The 18,455-nt window shown below is 32.6% G+C and overlaps 2 protein-coding genes across 2 annotated transcripts; one reads left to right on the plus strand and one right to left on the minus strand.

The window, feature by feature from the left end:
• The first annotated feature begins 1,731 nt into the window (after positions 1 to 1,731).
• LOC145071209 (uncharacterized) lies at positions 1,732 to 4,684 on the plus strand. Its single transcript, XM_079018131.1, has 8 exons — positions 1,732 to 2,778; positions 2,871 to 2,970; positions 3,111 to 3,167; positions 3,674 to 3,794; positions 3,919 to 4,001; positions 4,090 to 4,151; positions 4,226 to 4,307; positions 4,391 to 4,684. The coding sequence occupies exons 1-8, from the start codon at positions 2,462 to 2,464 to the stop codon at positions 4,448 to 4,450; spliced, it is 882 nt and encodes a 293-aa protein (XP_078874257.1). The 5' UTR covers positions 1,732 to 2,461; the 3' UTR covers positions 4,451 to 4,684.
• Positions 4,529 to 8,041, minus strand: LOC145071208 (inactive leucine-rich repeat receptor-like serine/threonine-protein kinase At1g60630). The gene is made up of 2 exons (XM_079018130.1): positions 6,408 to 8,041; positions 4,529 to 5,355 (listed from the first exon to the last, which is right to left on the minus strand). Exons 1-2 carry the CDS (start codon positions 7,711 to 7,713, stop codon positions 4,682 to 4,684), a joined length of 1,980 nt encoding a protein of 659 aa, XP_078874256.1. The 5' UTR covers positions 7,714 to 8,041; the 3' UTR covers positions 4,529 to 4,681.
• Between the last annotated feature and the right edge of the window lie 10,414 nt (positions 8,042 to 18,455).

The raw sequence follows: 18,455 nt of genomic DNA on the forward strand, positions 1-18,455 counted from the left end.
CTCATATTCTCTCAATCTTTCCTATTGCTTCTTATTTGCTGTTGGAGAATTCATCCAAAAAATAAACATTTTACACGTTGTAAAAAAGATGTCGATTTTGAATCTAAACTTTATTTCCCTCTGTATCTCTCTTGGACTCTCTTATCACTTAAATTCGTAGGTAGATATAGCTTTCCGGTGGTTGAATTTAGGAGAAGCTAGTTCCTTGTGGTAATTGATTTTCCTAGTTTTGAAATCGATTTGCTTTAGATTTATGAAATCGATGTGTTTTGGTTTGCTTTTATCAATTTGATATGTTTTTTTTCATGAAAAACGATTAGGTGGTAACAAAACTGAGAGTTGCCAGAGTGAGTGTCATCAGAGGAGGGCATACTAGAATTTGACAAGAGGTACATGGTCGCCGGTAGATGTGAGGAAGAGGTTCTATTCATGGCACTGAAGGAGATGGGGTTGAGGGTAGGGTGGGTGGGGCCATATTTTTCTTTAAATTGCAAATAATAACAATGACATTAAATTCATTGGAAAAAATACATAAAGGGCATTATGGTCACTTAAAATCTAGCATGGTCTAAGATCGCAACAAAATGCATATTAGGGATGAAACGTTCAAATTTTAAACAAACAATAGAGTCCGAGTTAATTTTTGAAAATAGAGACTAAACGTGCATTGTAGCACGTACATAAGGGATGATTGATGTAATTTGCCCCAAATGATAAATTATCAATCTAAAGAAAATGTTGAGTTATTATTATATACAATTACACTGCGTTTTAAAACAAATATGTTTGCCAAAGTTTCAACTTTTTGGAAAGAGAAAATAAATATTCTTATTTTTTTCCAATTTGTCTTTTTATATGAAATGATGATACATGTTTTAAATTATTATTAATTTTTATCAAAATATGATAAGTGTCATCATTTCACATGGGTGGTATTAGGTGGTGTCTTCCCTCTTTTGGGTCGAATGTTCAAATCCCGCCGTAAACATAGGCAGTGGCGGATACAGGCCTTTCAAGTGGGGTGTATGGCCCCACTTGATAGTGGCTCCCACCATATTTTATACTAAACAAACCTCCAAAAATTCCATTTTTTTTATTAAAACCCCCTCCTTGGCACCCACTTATACAGAAAATACCCTCATTGATATTTGTTTTTACTGAAAAACCTCAAAAATGCTTTGCATTTTCAGAATTTTCCACTTTTATACATTTTTTTATGTATAATGGATCCCGGTTAAGTTTTGTTCTGGATCCGCCACTGAACATAGGTGAAATTTATATGTTAGTTTATATAAATAAACTATTAAAAATGCTTAACCATTGGAAGACTCGTTTAATTACAAATCAAAAGTATTATGATGATGATACGACAAAAATATGAAATGATAAGATATATTTACCATTGAAGATACTATAAGTAGGAAGAAAAAAAGCAAAAAAATATTTAAATTTTCTTTTGGAAAATACCGAATTATGTTTCCATATGTATTTTTATGTTATTCTACACTTTTAGTTAAATTATAAGTTAATTTTTATTAAATGTAATTTATTATCAACTTACACAGCCTAATAAAGTTTTATGAATCGATTGATTTTGTACAATGATATATTTTTGGTTAATTTTCTTTTATATTCCTTTTTATATTTTAGGTTTAAACTAAATATAAATTAGGTTTAAACTTTAAACACCTTCAAGAAAAACATTTTAGACAATCGAGGCTATCATTGGTATACACCCTTTCATGGTGGTTGGTGGAATGGTGACAGTAATGGGCATCAAATGCTCATCGATTCGCACTTTTTGCTAAATCCCATGGCCTGGTCTGCTTGCTAGACCAAAACTTTATAAAAAAGCTCAACAGCAGAAGGAAAGTCATTCATCTATCCACACGATCTCTTCTCTATTCTTTCGCCACCAATAAATATAGAGAGAGAAAGTCAAGTAGAGAATGTTGTAGTGAGAGAAAGAACGAAGGCGGCGACACAAACAACCAATCAGAGCTTCCCTTCTAAAGCGGATGCAATTTATCAAACTTTCCTTTTTCTCTTTTCAGTTACCCGTTTTTAATTCAATTTTCTTTGTATCGATACTTGTTTGCTGAACTCCGTAGATTTTACGAAACTTCTCTGCCTTTTTGGGTATTTCGTCGTTTCTACGATTGGGGTTTCAGCTTCACTAAGGTACTTCCACCACTGATTCAGTAATTCTATGCTACTTTATTTCGTGGGATCGGATCGATTTAACGTTGCTCTTGATGATATCAATGGAGGTTTTGATTTTTATTCTTATGGCTGTTATATCTATCTGAGCTGAGAATCTAGGGTTTCAAAACATGGGTATTTCCTTTCCCCTTTCGTTTTGGGTGTACGAAATTCCCTCCGTTTTGTAGCTCAAACGCTACATAACTTCAACACCATTTTCCTAATCGTACTCCTTTGTGTAACAAGTCAATTAATTGTGATGGATACGGGTTTTCACCATCAACAAACTTCATCTCTGAATCAACAAGCTATATCGTTCCAATCTAGCCCAAGAGACAGCAAATCTGAGATTAGTATGATTGGGGATTTGGATTTCCATCGAATGAATGGTACACATGGCATGATTTTTTCAGCGAATTCTGCTATTGTAAACAACAGTAGTTCAACATTCACAGGAATTGGGAATTCCTGTGATTCTATTATTGTTGATTCCGTCCCGGAATTGAAGCACCGAGCAGGCGTGGCTGTGGAGTGGTCTGTTGAAGAACAATATAAACTAGAGGAAGCACTTCTCAAGTATGTATTTTGCTCTAGTGGGTTCACTTTTTGTTACATTTTCAAAATTGGTAAATTACATTTATGCCCTTTTCCTTGTTCAATATATGTAGATATGCTGATGAACCTGGAATTATAAGGTATGTCAAGATTGCTGCCACATTGCGTAATAAAACTGTTCGTGATGTTGCTCTCAGGTGTAGGTGGATGGCGGTGAGTTTCTCACTCTTTTTTTTTTTTTTTTTTTTAATAATATATAACATATTAATTGCTTTTTATTAATTAAAAAATGTTAAAATAAAACTTTAAGAGATTACTTTTTGATCAATATCTTTGCATCATATCTTTCTCAGAGAAAAAGACGGAAACATGAGGAACTCAGTTTGTGGAAGAAGTCAAAAGACAAGAAGGTATAAAATAGTGTTATTTGTTATTTTTGTTATTGAAATATATATGAAACAACTAATTTGTTTTTTCTTTTCAAATTAATGAGAAATGTAACCATATCTAACTGTGTATATTGGGGAAGTCTGGAATTAGAATTAGAATAATGTTGCGTCCTTGGATTCTTTGGATGAATTTACTTTACACCTGTCTCTTAATCATCTTTAGTTTTCTAATGGCACATTGTCAAAAAGATAATCGAATAATAGTGTTTAAGGTTGTACTCATAGGTTTTGAGTAGTTTGTTATATAGTAGCATTTTATAGGATAATGAGGGCTTTGATATGATCAGGTACTCAGCTTGACTTACATGAGATGATTTTTGCAAGATCCCAAGATAATAATTAAGAAATTGCTTGTAAGAACTAATGTCTAATACTCCATTTACATTGTGAAACACTCTATTTCTCTCTAATCTTGTTGGTGTATTAGTATTATAATACTTATCAATTAAAGTGTCATATTTATTCAGGATAAATTGGTGGAATTTTCCTCAAAGCCAAGTGTCCTACCACCAATATCAACATTTAATGTGGCTCCATTTTCAGTTTCAATGAATAATCGAGTCCAGACTGATGGTAATCATGTTGAAGGTTAGTCTCTCATGATTCCTTCCTTCATATTCCAATGTATGCCTTTTGTAAGATGACTTTTATATTTATTGATTGTTTTACTTTTTATAGACACAATGATTTATAATTTTACTTATTTAAGCAGCGTTACAAGGCTCAATAAGACATTTGTTGGAACAAAACAAACAAGTTATTGGTCAGATCTCAACTAATATGTGTGCACTAAAGGTAAGTAATAATTAGTAAAACGTTTTTGGAAGGAATGGAATCCGTCAAAGGAATTGGATTACAATGGAATTGAATTCATTTTTAACAGCTTCAAGACAATGTCAACCTCTTCAGCCAGATGAAGAACAATATATCTGCCATTTTAAACGAGTATGTTTTATTGCTTCTGTGAACTTCAGTTTTATTTCTTTAAATTGATATGAATTTTACTACAATTCTTGCAGCATGAGATTTATTCCTGGGCCTCCACTACCTGTATCACTAAACGAAGATCTTGCTAATACCATTCTCTCAACCAAAAATCAGGTATCTCTTTTTTCAAGATTTCCATCTACTTTTTACAATTCTTGGTTTTTTTAGAGTAATGTATGAAAGTTTTATAATAACAGACAATGATGTTCACCTCATCAAGCGGAATGCATATGAAACAAGAACCAGGTTCTTGGTGAGAAGACGATTTCTTCAGTTTTTAGATTCTCCAAGTACAGAATTCAATCCAAATTTTCTTCATGTATTTTGATTGCCCATTTCGATTCAAACCCACAATAAGAAACTTCCATTTTCAAAAAGCTAAGAATGTTTAGCTTGCTGGGTAGCAATTAGGAGAAGAGAACAAGATTCCTACTGTAATCGAGTGATAATTACTTAATTTTACTTATTAGCAAGACGAATTACTGCAATCATATGCTGAGATTCAGATGATTATGATTATTATCCCTTGGCAAGCTTTGAACAGTATCCGACCATCTTCCAGGTGAATGATCACTGCTATTACACGCCACATGACCTGCTTCTGCTCTCGTTTCCCTAATCATCTTCAAAACATCCTTCATCGCCGGCCGGTTGTCTGGAACAACCGACACACAACCCATCGCAATGTTGAGAAGCGCTGCGAGTTTCTCGTTACCTGAAGAAACGGTTTCGCCGCTGGATTCGGTTTGTTCTTCTCTTATGGTGTTGACCCATTTAGGAATGTCGGAGCCATTGTCTGAAATTAGGGCTTGGGATGGAGGGTTGCCTGTTAGTAGCTCTAAGAGAAGAACGCCGAAGCTGTATACGTCGGATTGTTGAGATGGTGTTTTTTGGTTGCTGCATTCAGGGGCACGGTGGAGTAGAGAATTATTAGGGTTTGATTCGTGTGTGGAGTTGGGGTTTTTGAAGGAGACGAGGCCGTAGTCGGTGAAGCAGGATTCGAAATCGGAGCTGAGGAGAACGTTGGATGATTTTATGTTGCCGTGGGTGAGGCCTGGGTTTTGGTGGATGTGGAGGAGTCCGGTGGCGAGATCGTCGGCGATTTTGAGGCAGGAAGTCCAGTGAAGTGGTTTGCCTTTGCCTCCAGATGATGTTTTTGATCCTGCAATAAGCCGTAAATTATTTCTAATTAGGGCAAAGTTTTTTTGGTTAGAGTTTTTAATGAAAATACGAAAAGCCTGATTATATCATCAAAATAACATAAAATTTGTTAATGAACAAGTTTTTGAAAAGTAAAAATATTTTTCAAATACAAAATATTCCCTTATCATATTTTGATAATTTGATAATTTTTGTAAAACATTTTTTTTTTAACATCTCATACTTTCTTTTTTGTAAATACATAAGAATTTATTAAAAAATTAACTAAATTTGTAATAAGTAAAGCAATTACATGGCTATATCTCTTTTGTTTTATCGTCATGAAGTATATGAAAACCTAGATAATATAGCAACATATTTTTATATAAGTTTGCATCTACGTTGATTTATGTAACAAGCTAGTTTTCGAGAAAAAGGATGCAATTACATTCCAACTCGTTAGACAAGCTGCAAGTAAATTTGCATATATAGATCATAAAAATGAAAAATGATTATATCCCTCTGAAAATAAAAAAAAAATAAATAAATAAAAAACTTTTTTGCATAAATAAGAATAATAATGTCATAACTTAAAGAATCATATGGGTTAATGTATATTTACACATCAATGTTATATTTTAATTTCTAATTATACAACAAAGTGAATATAGACAAAACATGCATGTTACCATATTTTGTTCTACGACAACAACATCCTAACTAGTAACTAGTTAACTACTTTTAACTTTTTGCCAAGTAAGGAGCAAAAGTAAAATCAAAATTTTACTAATTTAAATAACAATTTTATATATTTTTTAACAAGTAATGCAACTCAAACTAATGTAATCATATTTGAAACTTGTTAAACAAATAACCACTAAAATATCATATCTTCTTTATCTTAAATGAATTTGTATAAAAGTCAGTTTGTTACATAATTACACAAATTTAAACATTAACATAAAAAGATATGTTAACATGTTTTTTGGTTGTATATTTGGTATAAAATCTATTTTTTTTTTTCACAAATTAAAAAGTATATATAGAAACGATTGCATAATATTAATTGCGTACCATGAAGAAGAGAATAGAGGCTGCCATTTGGGAAATAATCGTATACAAGTAGACGTTCCTCTTTTGCATGAAAATACGCTCTGAGTGGCACCAAATTCTTGTGCCTCAGCCTCCCGATCACCTCCACGTGTCTACGAAACTCCTCCAGACTAGGACACGTGGCATCTTTCAGCCTCTTCACTGTCACAATAAACCCGGTCTCCATCACCGCCTTGTACGTACTCCCCACCGTACCTCTTCCAAGTGTCTCCGCCGACGCTTTCAACAGATCCTCCAACTTATAATTCATCTCCGGCTTATCTCCGCCGCCGCAAAACACCAGTGACCCCATCCCACCACCTTCTTCATCCCATGAAGATCCTCCGTCTCCACTTGTTCCACCACCACCCACCGCTTCTGCTGATTCTACACCTTTACCTCCGACGAACGTACCCATCTTGGTTTTATTCTCCTTTTTCAAGCTTAACGCCAGTAAAATGATTAAAACACACAATAAAGATAATCCACCGATGGAACCGGTGATTATCGTTATGATCTTGATTACCCGGCGATGGTGGTACGATGCTCCGGTGGTGGGTGGTGTTTGATCCGCCGGAGTAAAAGACGGAGTCGGGGAAACTACCGCACATGGAATACCAAAGGGATCACTACATAATAAGTCAATATTGTTACCGATGAACGACGTTGAGTTGAACCTTGATAAAGTTCGTGTCAACGGGATTTCGCCGGAAAGTTGATTGTTGGATAAATTTAGGTACTTCAGGGTGGTTTGGTTGAAAGGTGGGATTTTTCCGGTTAGCATGTTGTCATCTAAGTAAAGAATATACAGTCTTTGTAAACCAAGTAATGAATGAGGAATGTCGCCGGAAAGGTGGTTACCGGAAATAACAATGATTTTGAGACGGTGGAGGGTGGTGAGAGACGCCGGAAACTCGCCGGAAAAGTTGTTGTATGAAAGATAGAGTGATTTAAGGTTGGTTAAGTTGGAAAGATTAGGGATTTGACCAGAGATTGAGTTTTGCTTTAAGCTCAAAACACGAATTTGATCCAACTGGTTGATGATTCTTGAATCAAATGTCCCACTCAGGTTCAAATTCTCAAGAACAAGTTTCGAAACTCGACCTCTCAAGCATTCTCGAACTCCTTCCCATCTACAGAAATCATTTCCTCTCCATTGCAATGAATTCGAAGGATCAATGGATGATTTTATCTCCAGAAGTGATTCTAAATCACCACTGAATACAAATCGAAAACACAAGCTAAATGAAAGAACAAGAACCGCTCTCGAGTTTCTCATTTCAAACATTTGAAGTCAAATTTCGAAAGAAAAGTTGTAGTTTTGAGATGGGGTTTCCATTAATGAAGCAATGAAGGGTGGAATCCGCCATTAAAACCCATGATTGACCGAAGATTTTTAAACACGAAATCTGCAATAGATCTGGATTATAGATTAGTTACTAATACGATGAAAGTGAGTGTGTGTAGCTTGAAAGAGCAAAAACAAAATAGAAAAGGAAGAATCAGATAACAATTTGCAGGTTTTTTAAGGTGTTCTTGAAGTTGGTGGTTAGTAGAGTCACGGACAAATGGTTAAGTGAGCGTCCACGTGATTTCTCAGGGCCAATCCCCACTCCTTTTCTTGATGTCAGTAGAAGCTTTAAACAATGGAAATTAAAAATCTAAAAAAATAGAAATTTAACAGTTTTTATGGAAGCGAGGTAAACATGGGATCCAATGCAGATGCCCACCAAATCAATCAAATATAACAACTGTATTCTTACAGTCTACTGTCATCTTTACTGTGGTTAACTTTAGTATTTTAATTTTTTTTATGTTCTACTTATGTTTTTTTATAGCAAAATAAGTAAAGATAAAGGGGAAGAATACAAGCTAGGTTGGTGAATCGTATGGGGACAAATTTGTCTTTTACTAGTTTGTGGAACGTTACTATAAACTCCATGTTGTGAGGGCATCATGAGGTAACTCATGTGCCAAAATAACTTGAGGTTCGGATCATATGAAGGATTAATGTTAAGCAATTGATATTTGCATCACGATTGTTACTTGATGATCTAACACAAAAAGGGTAAATAACGCTAGAAATAAAGAAATGCAACGTATACAAACAATAAGGCTAGAAACAGACAGGAACTTGATGATTTTAGGGATGCGATTTGGAAATGAGCGACATATATTAAAGAGTCATAAATATTTGGTGGTCTTTGATGAAATATGAGATTGTATGGTTTTCAAAATTAAACAAGATGATATAACAATACATGATTCTAACAAAATAAATATACGATTAGAATTTTTTTTGTCTTAATATACAGAGATAATGACTTGTAAAGGATAATGAACTTTGTTATTACGTTATGTGTGTATATATAATTATTTAATTTTTTTATATATATTTTAATTATTTAATTTTTTATATATATTTTACCATTGATTTTTAAATTTTTTTTTTACGTTCAAAATATATCATTATGGGGGTATTAGAGGTCATAATTACAAATTTTGAACACCATAAACAAGTGCATTGGTAAGATATATACAAAGAAAACTCTAGTGATTAAATATGTATACTTAACAAAATTTGTTATCCTTACAAATCAAAGAATATTATCCCTTTTTATGAGGAATATGGAAATACAAACATTTTGAATGATGACAATATTTTTAAAAAGATCCTAGATCATAGGATTAAAATTTTAGAAAAATGATAATATCATGTTTTACAAAACCTAATTGTTGTATGATATGATATATATATATATATATATATATATATATATATATATATATATATATATATATATATATATATATATATATATATATATATTAATTACCCTGTTGAACAAATCACTTCTTTAGCATGTATTAAAGAAAATATATTTTTAGTACAAGTATTTCACAATAATTGATTTGGTTGTAACCAATTGCCGGCAAAATATATTTCTTTAGAACGGTACTTCATGAAAAAAAAATATATGTACTTACAAAGTTAATAACAGTTAGATTTGTATTTAATTCATATAGAGTGTGTACATCTTTTTGCTCTAAACATTGCAATATTTGATCATGCTCATAATCCAAAAAAAAAAAAAAAAAAAAAAAAAAAAAAAAAAAAAAAAAAAGTAACAAACTTTTGTTTCGTATATATATTAATCATTCAAATTTTTATGTCTACATCTTACTATTAAAATTTTTTCTAGTGCTTAAATATATCATATGACCTAATCACATAATGATCTATTTTGAACACTATAAACAAGTTCGATAATAAGGTTTGAACAAAAAAAACTTAAATGAATAAATGTTCACGCGTAACAAAATTCATTACCTTTACATATCATTGTTCCAATATATAACTAAGAAAAAGATGTAACATGTATAGTTGTGTTATCACAAATATTTTTTTTGTTGTTTGTTAATAGTTTGTCTTTATTCAAATTTCAAACCATTTTACTATGCTTTATTGTCCGATTACTACTATTTTTAACGATATCCATATGCAAGCCAGCATGATATGACCAAGTGAATAGACCGTTTAAGTTTTTGAATAGAAACAAATGTGTTTATTTTCATGAGTCTTGATTTATACTTTATGTGAAAGCAAACATGCCATGATTTAAATATTAAATGGGCCATACTATGAAACTTATGCTCAATACTGATAATGATACTTATTAGTAACCGGCAAAACATGTAGATAAGTTAAAAACGTTCAAAGGGGAAACATAAACCTATTTAGGAAATAGGTGAAAACAACCATGACATGATTTAAATACTTTTACAAGAATATCAGGGAAACACTCTTGGCTTATCATTTTTTTTATGAGTCTAAGCATCCACGTTAAAGTTGTGTTTGGCGCGCCACAACTAGCTGATAGGCTAACTTATTTTTTCAAGGTTTTTTATGTTGTCGTGTTTGGCAAGCCTAAAAAAAGCTTATAAGTTAGCTTTTTGGAAAGCTACTTAGACTAGTTTTTAGAAGCTTTTTTTTAAATTTCAAATATACCTCTTAATTAATTATGGAAACAAATATTTGTAAATGTCCTTTTATTTAATTTTATATATTCCAGCTAGTTTTACCAAAAAATATTTTTTATTAGTTAACATTTCAGCTATCAGTTGACTTTTTATTTAACAGTTAGTTTTTCAGCTATCAGTTAGCTTTTCAGTTAAAAGCTAGTTTTTCAGCTAATAAGTCAAACATAACCTAAATGTAGGATTAGCCACTAATTAAAGTTTATCTAGACTACACTTGTATACATTTCATATATTATAAATCGTTGGCAACTATTGCTAGATGTTTACAAAAATGACGCTCGCCTTATAATTATTACTATAATTAATATTTATCATTATTTATAAAGAAAAATATGAAAATGATAAATATAAAAATGAACATATGATTGTTAGTTTATAGAGTGCATGCTTAAGATAAACATTACACCAAAATGTCTTCTCGGTATTGATAAAGTATTTTACAAATGACTAAAACTTAAATTTAGAGTTGTTTGCATGTCTAATATAATATTAACATTGCACCGAACACTCTTCACAATATAGTATATTTCAAAGGAATGACTAAACCTTAAGTTTATAGTTGTTGGTATACCTTGCGACCAAAAACAAACTATGAATTTCTAAACTTCCTATGAATTTAAATTCCATATTATGTAACGTTGTAGGTAAATGAGAAATAACGAGTTTAGTTCTCTACGAGACCCTCTTATATTAATCAACAATTGTACTTTTTGTATTAAGATAACAACCTCGTAATCAGAAAAATTTCGTTCTTGCAATCATAGACATAAATAATCAAATTATAACATGAGCTAGTGCTTACTCTATAATTACATGTAAATAATTATAAGGGTATTTATAACATTTTGTTAAGAGAAAGAAACAAACTTTACCTATATTTTAAGCAATAAAGTGAAATTACTCAACAAAAATCAAAATCGATATATTAAAATTAATTTTTTTTTTTTTTACGGTTGTCAATTTACATTCTTATGACTTTTATTCTTAAACAATAATTTGTTATTGAAGATTGTTATTAACATTTCCATTGGTATAATTCAGTTTCAATTATTATCATTCTCATTTGTAAAGAACATGTCGTGAATTACAAGTTATATATATATATATATATATATATATATATATATATATATATATATATATATATATATATATATATATATATATATATAGAAATATATCTATCATTGTTAGACATTTATATTCATTCATATCTTACGTCAAAAGTCATATACAAGTTTAACTGTATTATTATTTATAAAAATAAGAAACATTCTTATATTATTCTATTAGAATGGAAAAATATTATTTTTAAAGAATAACAATTATATCATGACATTTTTTAAAATAACAAACGTTCTTATATTATTCTATCAGAATAGAAAATATATAACTCTAAAAGAATAACAAACATTCTCATATTATTCTATGAGAATGGAAAAAAAATCATTCTTAAAAAATAACAATTATATAATGACATTCTTAAAAATTACAAACGTTTTTATATTATTCTATGAAAATAGAAAAAATATAACTAATAGACATTCCATCTAAATTATTTTCAATTTTGTCGTATATTTATTCTAATATAAATAAAGAAACAAGATGGCGATGTCGAGATACGATGATGGCATAGATTACACACTTTAAAATAAAAAAGATATTCATTAAATAATTAATTTGAAAAACGATAAAATGAAAGAACGAGAAGCGAAATCATGAAGCAAATACAGTAAACAACTTAATACTTATATAACAAGAATAAAAACTTAGAAATGAATAGTTTTACAATTTAAAAAATTACGGACATCCTCACCCACTTTAGCATCTTCTTTTACCACCTAAGAGTCATTGCGGGCGTCTTCATTCTTTTTTCTCTTGTTTAAAAAAAAAAACTTTAAGATAATATAGTTATAATAAGTTAATAACTACATATCTTGAATTCTAGTAGAGCACGGATCAATTTCAGCCTCAAATTGTTTTTGACATCGTCGAAGTTACAGGGGTTAAGGATGAACAAACGAAGACGATAAAGATCTGGTTATATAATTCCATAAAAATAGGTTTTTACTTTGAAATCTAAATTAAATTACATAAATATTGTGATTTAATTTAAATAATATTTAATTCAGTTACCAAAATTACTATACTATCTATATATAAAATGACTAGTTTATAACTCGTGGGAATCACGGTTACAAAATTAATTAAACTTTAATAGTAAAACTCAAAATTATTAATAATTTATTTTAAATAAATTATTAATTAAGAGATTTTTTAGTTATTTAAAATTATAATCATTGATTTAAATAAATATGTAAAATTATATCACTTTATAATTTGTATTAATTTTATTTTAATTTTTATTCTAATGTGATTAATTTAATGTAAGTATAGTGAGAAATTTAAAATCTAAAATTTAAAATTTGAAATGGAGAATCAATAGGTTGACAAGTGGTATGTATTAATTAGGAGACATAATAGAGTGACACATGTCACAAGAAAAAATAAAATATGCATTAATTATGAGGCCTAATATGGTGACACGTGTCAAAAGGAGAATAAAACTATTCTTTTATTAGAATAGAGAGAGGGAGATTGGTCTACATTTAGTCATACGTTTACACAATAATTAATTTTCATATATGATCCTAACTGTAACACTCGAAATCTTGAGTAGCAATTGTAAGGAATGTATCCCATTTTGGGGATTGGAACACGTCGTGTTGGAGGAACCAACACAGTGTGTCTAGTTGAGGGAAAGTGTGTGTCTCATTAAGACCAACACGACGTGTTGGTGTCTAAAAACGGCGTGTTGGCAGCTGGGAAGAAAACCCTAATTGCACCCTATATAATCTCCTTAAGCCCCAAGGGCTAGCCTCCTTACCAGCCTCCATTGCCACTTAAACCCTAATTCGTCCCTTAAGCTTTCTTGGTGGTGTTCTTGAGCCATGAGTGGATTCTTGTGATTATTTTGCTCATTTCCAAAGGAAGATTTGAAGATTGAAGGTGCTTAGCTTGGAAGGAAGATCATAGATCCAAAATCTCTCCACTTCTTGCAGTCTTTTTGAGGTATCAAGTTTGCATCTTCGCTTGTGTATGATTAGATCTCTTCATGGCTATTTTATTATGATTTTGGTCTCCTTTTTTTGGGTCTTTGGATGCGTTGAGTTAGTTAAGGGCTTGTTCTTTCGGATTTGGGTTTGTTTTGGTACCCTTGAGCATAAAGGTGCCAACTTTATGTGAGGAATGGTGTCATGTATGCTTCAAGTCCCCTATTAAGTCCCTTTTTAGCTTAAGAGCTTCAATTAGTCATATATGGACGTAAAGTTGACAACTTTACATGATAATCCAACTCAAGGAGGTCAGATCTATGTTTTGGGGTCATGTCTTTAAGAATTAAGTGCTTAGTGGTCAAGCTATTGAATCTCAAGCAAGCACGACGTATTTGCCGATTATTTGGGATAGTAGGAACACGACATGTCCATGGGGCAACATGGCGTGTTTGGTCAACATGGACTGTTGACTTTAACTTTGAGCAGAAGTTTGATCAGGGTTGACTTTGGGATGTTTTGGGCCATGTTTATGCCTTTTGGATTGTTGAATTGGGCCTTGGCTTTGGGGCCAAGCTGTAAGAGGGTAAAAAGGTCTTTTACACTAGTTTGGACACTTAGTATGGGTCGGATCCGATTATTGATGGATGTTTATCTTGTGATTGATAGTGTAGGGATTCTTGCGGGCCAGCAGCCAGCAGAGATTCTTTCTGTGAGATTCGGCAGTGCGAGGTGAGTTTCCGCACTATGTTTAGCGGGTTGAAGGCACCAATGTTGGCCCATGGTTTTCTATGTAGATTGCAATATGTATGCGTGACTCTTGCATGTGTATGTGTTTGTATGCTAAGTGGACAAGGCCCGATGGTTATTCTATATGCTAGTATCGGATTATGCATATATGGTTTATATCTGGGCGAGGCCCGGTGATTATGCGGTATGCTACTATCTTTGGGATTTTCGCATGTGTTTGAATGTTATATGATTATATGTTTATATGTTTAGTGGGCGAGGCCCATTATGCGAGTGTGGGTGGGGACCGCTATGCGAGTGTAGGTGGGGCCCGTATCTCAGTTGGCGGGGCTCGTTATATGAGTGTGGGCGGGGCCCGTTATGCTAGTGTGGACAGGGTCCGTATCTTAGTGGCGGTTCCCGTTATACGAGTGTGGGCGGGGCCCGTTATGTGATAAGTCATGTATGGTATGTGGTATATTAAGGAACTCACTAAGCTTTGTGCTTACAAATTTTAGTTTATGTTTCAGGTAGTTAGGTTTTCAAATGGAAGAGTTTGGCATAGTTGTAGGGCACACACCACATGCTTTTCGCATTCTGTGATTTACTGTGATTCAATGATGTTTTGCTAAATCTTGATTACCATGGTTTTACGGAAATGGCATGTATTAACGATTTATTTATTTGATAAACAAAAATTTTATGTCATTATTTTGTGGACGTTACACCAACTCTCTCTCTTTCTCTCTTTCTCTCTCTCTCTCTTTCTCTCTCTCTCTCTCTCTCTCTCTCTCTCTCTCTCTTTCTGTAACATTCATAAAATTCATGAAAATTATAAACTTTTAAATAAACCCAGAAACCATCATTGTTTTCAAAATCAGTTCAACATCAGAGAAATCCCAAAATCATGAAACAAAAAAAGAGGAGGTGCCTGAAACATAATCCAAAACTATAAGCCCAAAGCTTAGTGATTTCCCGCGATCCTCTGAGGTACCTGAAACATAATCCCGCGATCCTCTGAGATACCTGAAACATAATCCAAAACTATAAGCCCAAAGCTTAGTGACTTCCCCCAAAATATCGATACATAACAAATAGCATCATGCAATGGGTCCACAACTAACATACTGGATTACTCCTGAGCCCACAACATAAGTCTGGCTTGCCCCTGGGCCCACATCTTATGTCTGGTTTGCTCCCCAGCCTAATCAGTCCTCGACTACCAATAAGCCCTCAATACGAGTCTGGCATGCCCCTCTCGACCCTCAACTCATATCCGTAATGCTTATGAACCCTCAATATCAGTTTGGCATGCCCTCCCTGGCCCTCAACTTACAATTGGTATGCTCCAGGGTTTGTTGGCTACCGCACAGAGCAATACAACCTCAACCCAACCCACACAATATGTCATCATATATCAGATAGTATCATATACAAATAAACATACAGTATCACAGGTAGTCCTACATATCTACCAGACTAGCATATCAAAACTAGCATGCATATCAACAATATCAGGTTATTAAACCAATAGGCTGACCTCGGTGCTTTCTACCCAAAAGTAAAGTGAGGAAAACTCACATCACAAGTAGCACATAATTGATAAGGCCCAACTCTGAAACTCAACTCTAAACTCAAATGCCTACAACCGCCAAGTAACAAATTCCATCAAAACTCAATAATACCCAAAATACCCTTAAAAGTCAAACTTAGTAAAACATGGTCAAACTTGGTCAATTCAAAGTCATCTGGTCAAAATCCATAAACCCACTGAGTCAACCCAACCGAGTCAACTGAGTCGAGTTAACTCGAAAATGGTTGAACTGTGCGAGTACGTAGGGAATACTGTGGAGGTACGCTCAGCGTACACAACCTCACATTGACTACCTAACGGGGACACTGACCGAGCATGTGCGGGGCGTACCCTCGTAGAGTCCAAAAACCCAATAAGTGCTTGATGGCTTACGCACTTAAGCCCAAACTTCATATCCATAGTCCAAATGCACCCCAGAGTCATAAAGTTTCCAACTTTATGACTTTAAACGTCCAAAAAAGTCCTTAATACATGTTCTTGATCCATTATGACCTTCTACAAGAAGCATGGAGCCAAACTAGCTAAAGGGACTTCATTTTTATGGCTTAGAACCCTTCCTAGGGTCTAAAAGGACAGCCCAAAACGTCCAAAACCAAACATGCATAAAAATAGAAATTTTGGGACAAAAAGAGCATCATAAAGCTACCAAAATGATATCTAAGCAAACCAAGCATAAAGGTAGCAACTTTTTACTTCTAGAGCTTCCCAAGATGGTGATGATCCAAGATCCATAAGCTTGGGTTCCCTTCTAATCTCCTTGATGCAACTCCTTCTTCCTTAAGCACACAAAGAACACACTTTAAGCTCAAAACACTCTCTTATGGGGTTAGGGTTTGCAAAAAACGACTCAAAGGATTGGAGGCTGAAAAGATGAGGCTAAATTATCCATAAAGGTGTTTAAATACCCCTCAAACCCTAAAAATTAGGGTTTCACTCGGATATTAGTACGCCCAACGTACATATATGTACACTTAGCGTACTTACATGTACGCTCGACGTACAACTCCTGATCCCAAAATTACCATTTTGCCACTAGGGCTTCTTAGGGCTTCATCATTACGATCTAAGGAGCAAAATAACATAATTCAAAACCAAAATGAGAGATTTGAAAATACTTGAAAACACGGGATGTTACACACACACACACACTCTCTCTCTCTCTCTCTCACTATATATATATATATATATATATATATATATATATATATATATGCCTAAGTTATTCTATTCAAAGTAATTATTGTGTTATTGTATGCATAAATGTGGGCCAATCATTTTTGGTAAATTAAGAAAGTGATTATTGTGTTATTGTATGCATAAATAGGTAACATTCACTTTCTTAATTTACCAAAAATTTACTAATTATGAAACACAAGTTTAATTAATAAAAAGTTTCGAATTTTCAGATATATTTGATTTTCTTAATTTTGAATTTTCATTTTTTTAATTAATTAGATTATAATTCTAAGATAATTTTGTTACAATGATATTCTATGAGAATGTCAGATTATCTATTCTGACAAAATAAATGTTTTGAATGAATGAATATTTTGAAGACAAACAATAGTTTTGAACCATGAGTTTAAAAATAACTTTAAAAACTTCTTGGATAATAACAAATTATTGAACCATCAATTGAAGAACAAAAACAAACATTACATTAATTCTTATAGAATACGGGTAACAATTGCTAAGAATTACATTTATTGTTAAAGAATAAAACTAAAAAAAACTTCCAAATCTGGAAAGAAAACATCAAAATCTAACAACGACTAATACATTCTAAAATAATAATGTGGTCCGTTTCAATTTTGTGGTCCGTTCTTCAAGCATCAACTTCTGTGATTCCAACAGAATTGGAATTCGTGATTCCATTCCAACAGAATTGTAATTCGTATCTTACCTAACCAATTGCAAATAAAATCATATTCCCCAGCATAAACAAGCATCTGAATACCATCTTCTAAAAGCACTGGAATCCTAACTTCAAGGTTTCTCATAATGTCTTCCTTCATTGCTTGATACACCTCACCATTACACGCCCCAAAGTGTATTTCCTCTGGTACCCCTAATGCCTTTTTCACTGATTCCAAGTTCAAGAATTCATCTAGCTTTGACAAGTCATCATATCTTTGCTTCCTCAAATCATAAGACTGTTATACAACAATTGTTTCTATTACATATGAATTACATTTCCAGTTATGATTGTAGGATATATACAACATTAACGAAAATATAACAAGATTAAATAATGAAATTACCACATTTGTTTGATGCTTCTTCACACTTTGGTACTATTTGAATCAATTCATTGTAATATTTTTTTTGTAATTAACTGATTTTCGAAAGCGAAATCAACATCCGCCTTGAATTGGATTCCAGGTTCAGAGAGTCCGTTTCCAATTGCAAATCCCTATCCAATTGATCACAATTCCATGAGCAAAAGTGAAAATATTAAAAGTGATAGAAGACTGTAATCAACACCACCTGCAAAGGCGTCCCACGTGAACCCCATCAATAAAGTAAATAAAGGCGTTTGTAGAACTGAATATTCAAAGCGAATTCTACTTTCCATTGTAAGCTAGGTGGGCAAGCACTTTTTTTCTTTGAGAC

The sequence above is a fragment of the Lactuca serriola genome, chromosome 8 (assembly GCF_051521515.1).
Source record: "Lactuca serriola cultivar US96UC23 chromosome 8, Lser_US96UC23_V15, whole genome shotgun sequence".
NCBI classification, from domain to species: Eukaryota; Viridiplantae; Streptophyta; class Magnoliopsida; order Asterales; family Asteraceae; genus Lactuca; species Lactuca serriola.

Coding starts and splice junctions, on each gene's coding strand:
- LOC145071209 (XM_079018131.1), top strand. CDS start 2,462: ATGGATACGGGTTTTCACCATCAACAAACTTCATCTCTGAATCAACAA. Junction 3,168..3,673: donor AGAAGTCAAAAGACAAGAAG/GTATAAAATAGT, acceptor ATATTTATTCAG/GATAAATTGGTGGAATTTTC. Junction 4,308..4,390: donor TTCTCTCAACCAAAAATCAG/GTATCTCTTTTT, acceptor TTATAATAACAG/ACAATGATGTTCACCTCATC.
- LOC145071208 (XM_079018130.1), bottom strand. CDS start 7,713: ATGTTTGAAATGAGAAACTCGAGAGCGGTTCTTGTTCTTTCATTTAGC. Junction 5,356..6,407: donor CCTCTATTCTCTTCTTCATG/GTACGCAATTAA, acceptor GGCTTATTGCAG/GATCAAAAACATCATCTGGA.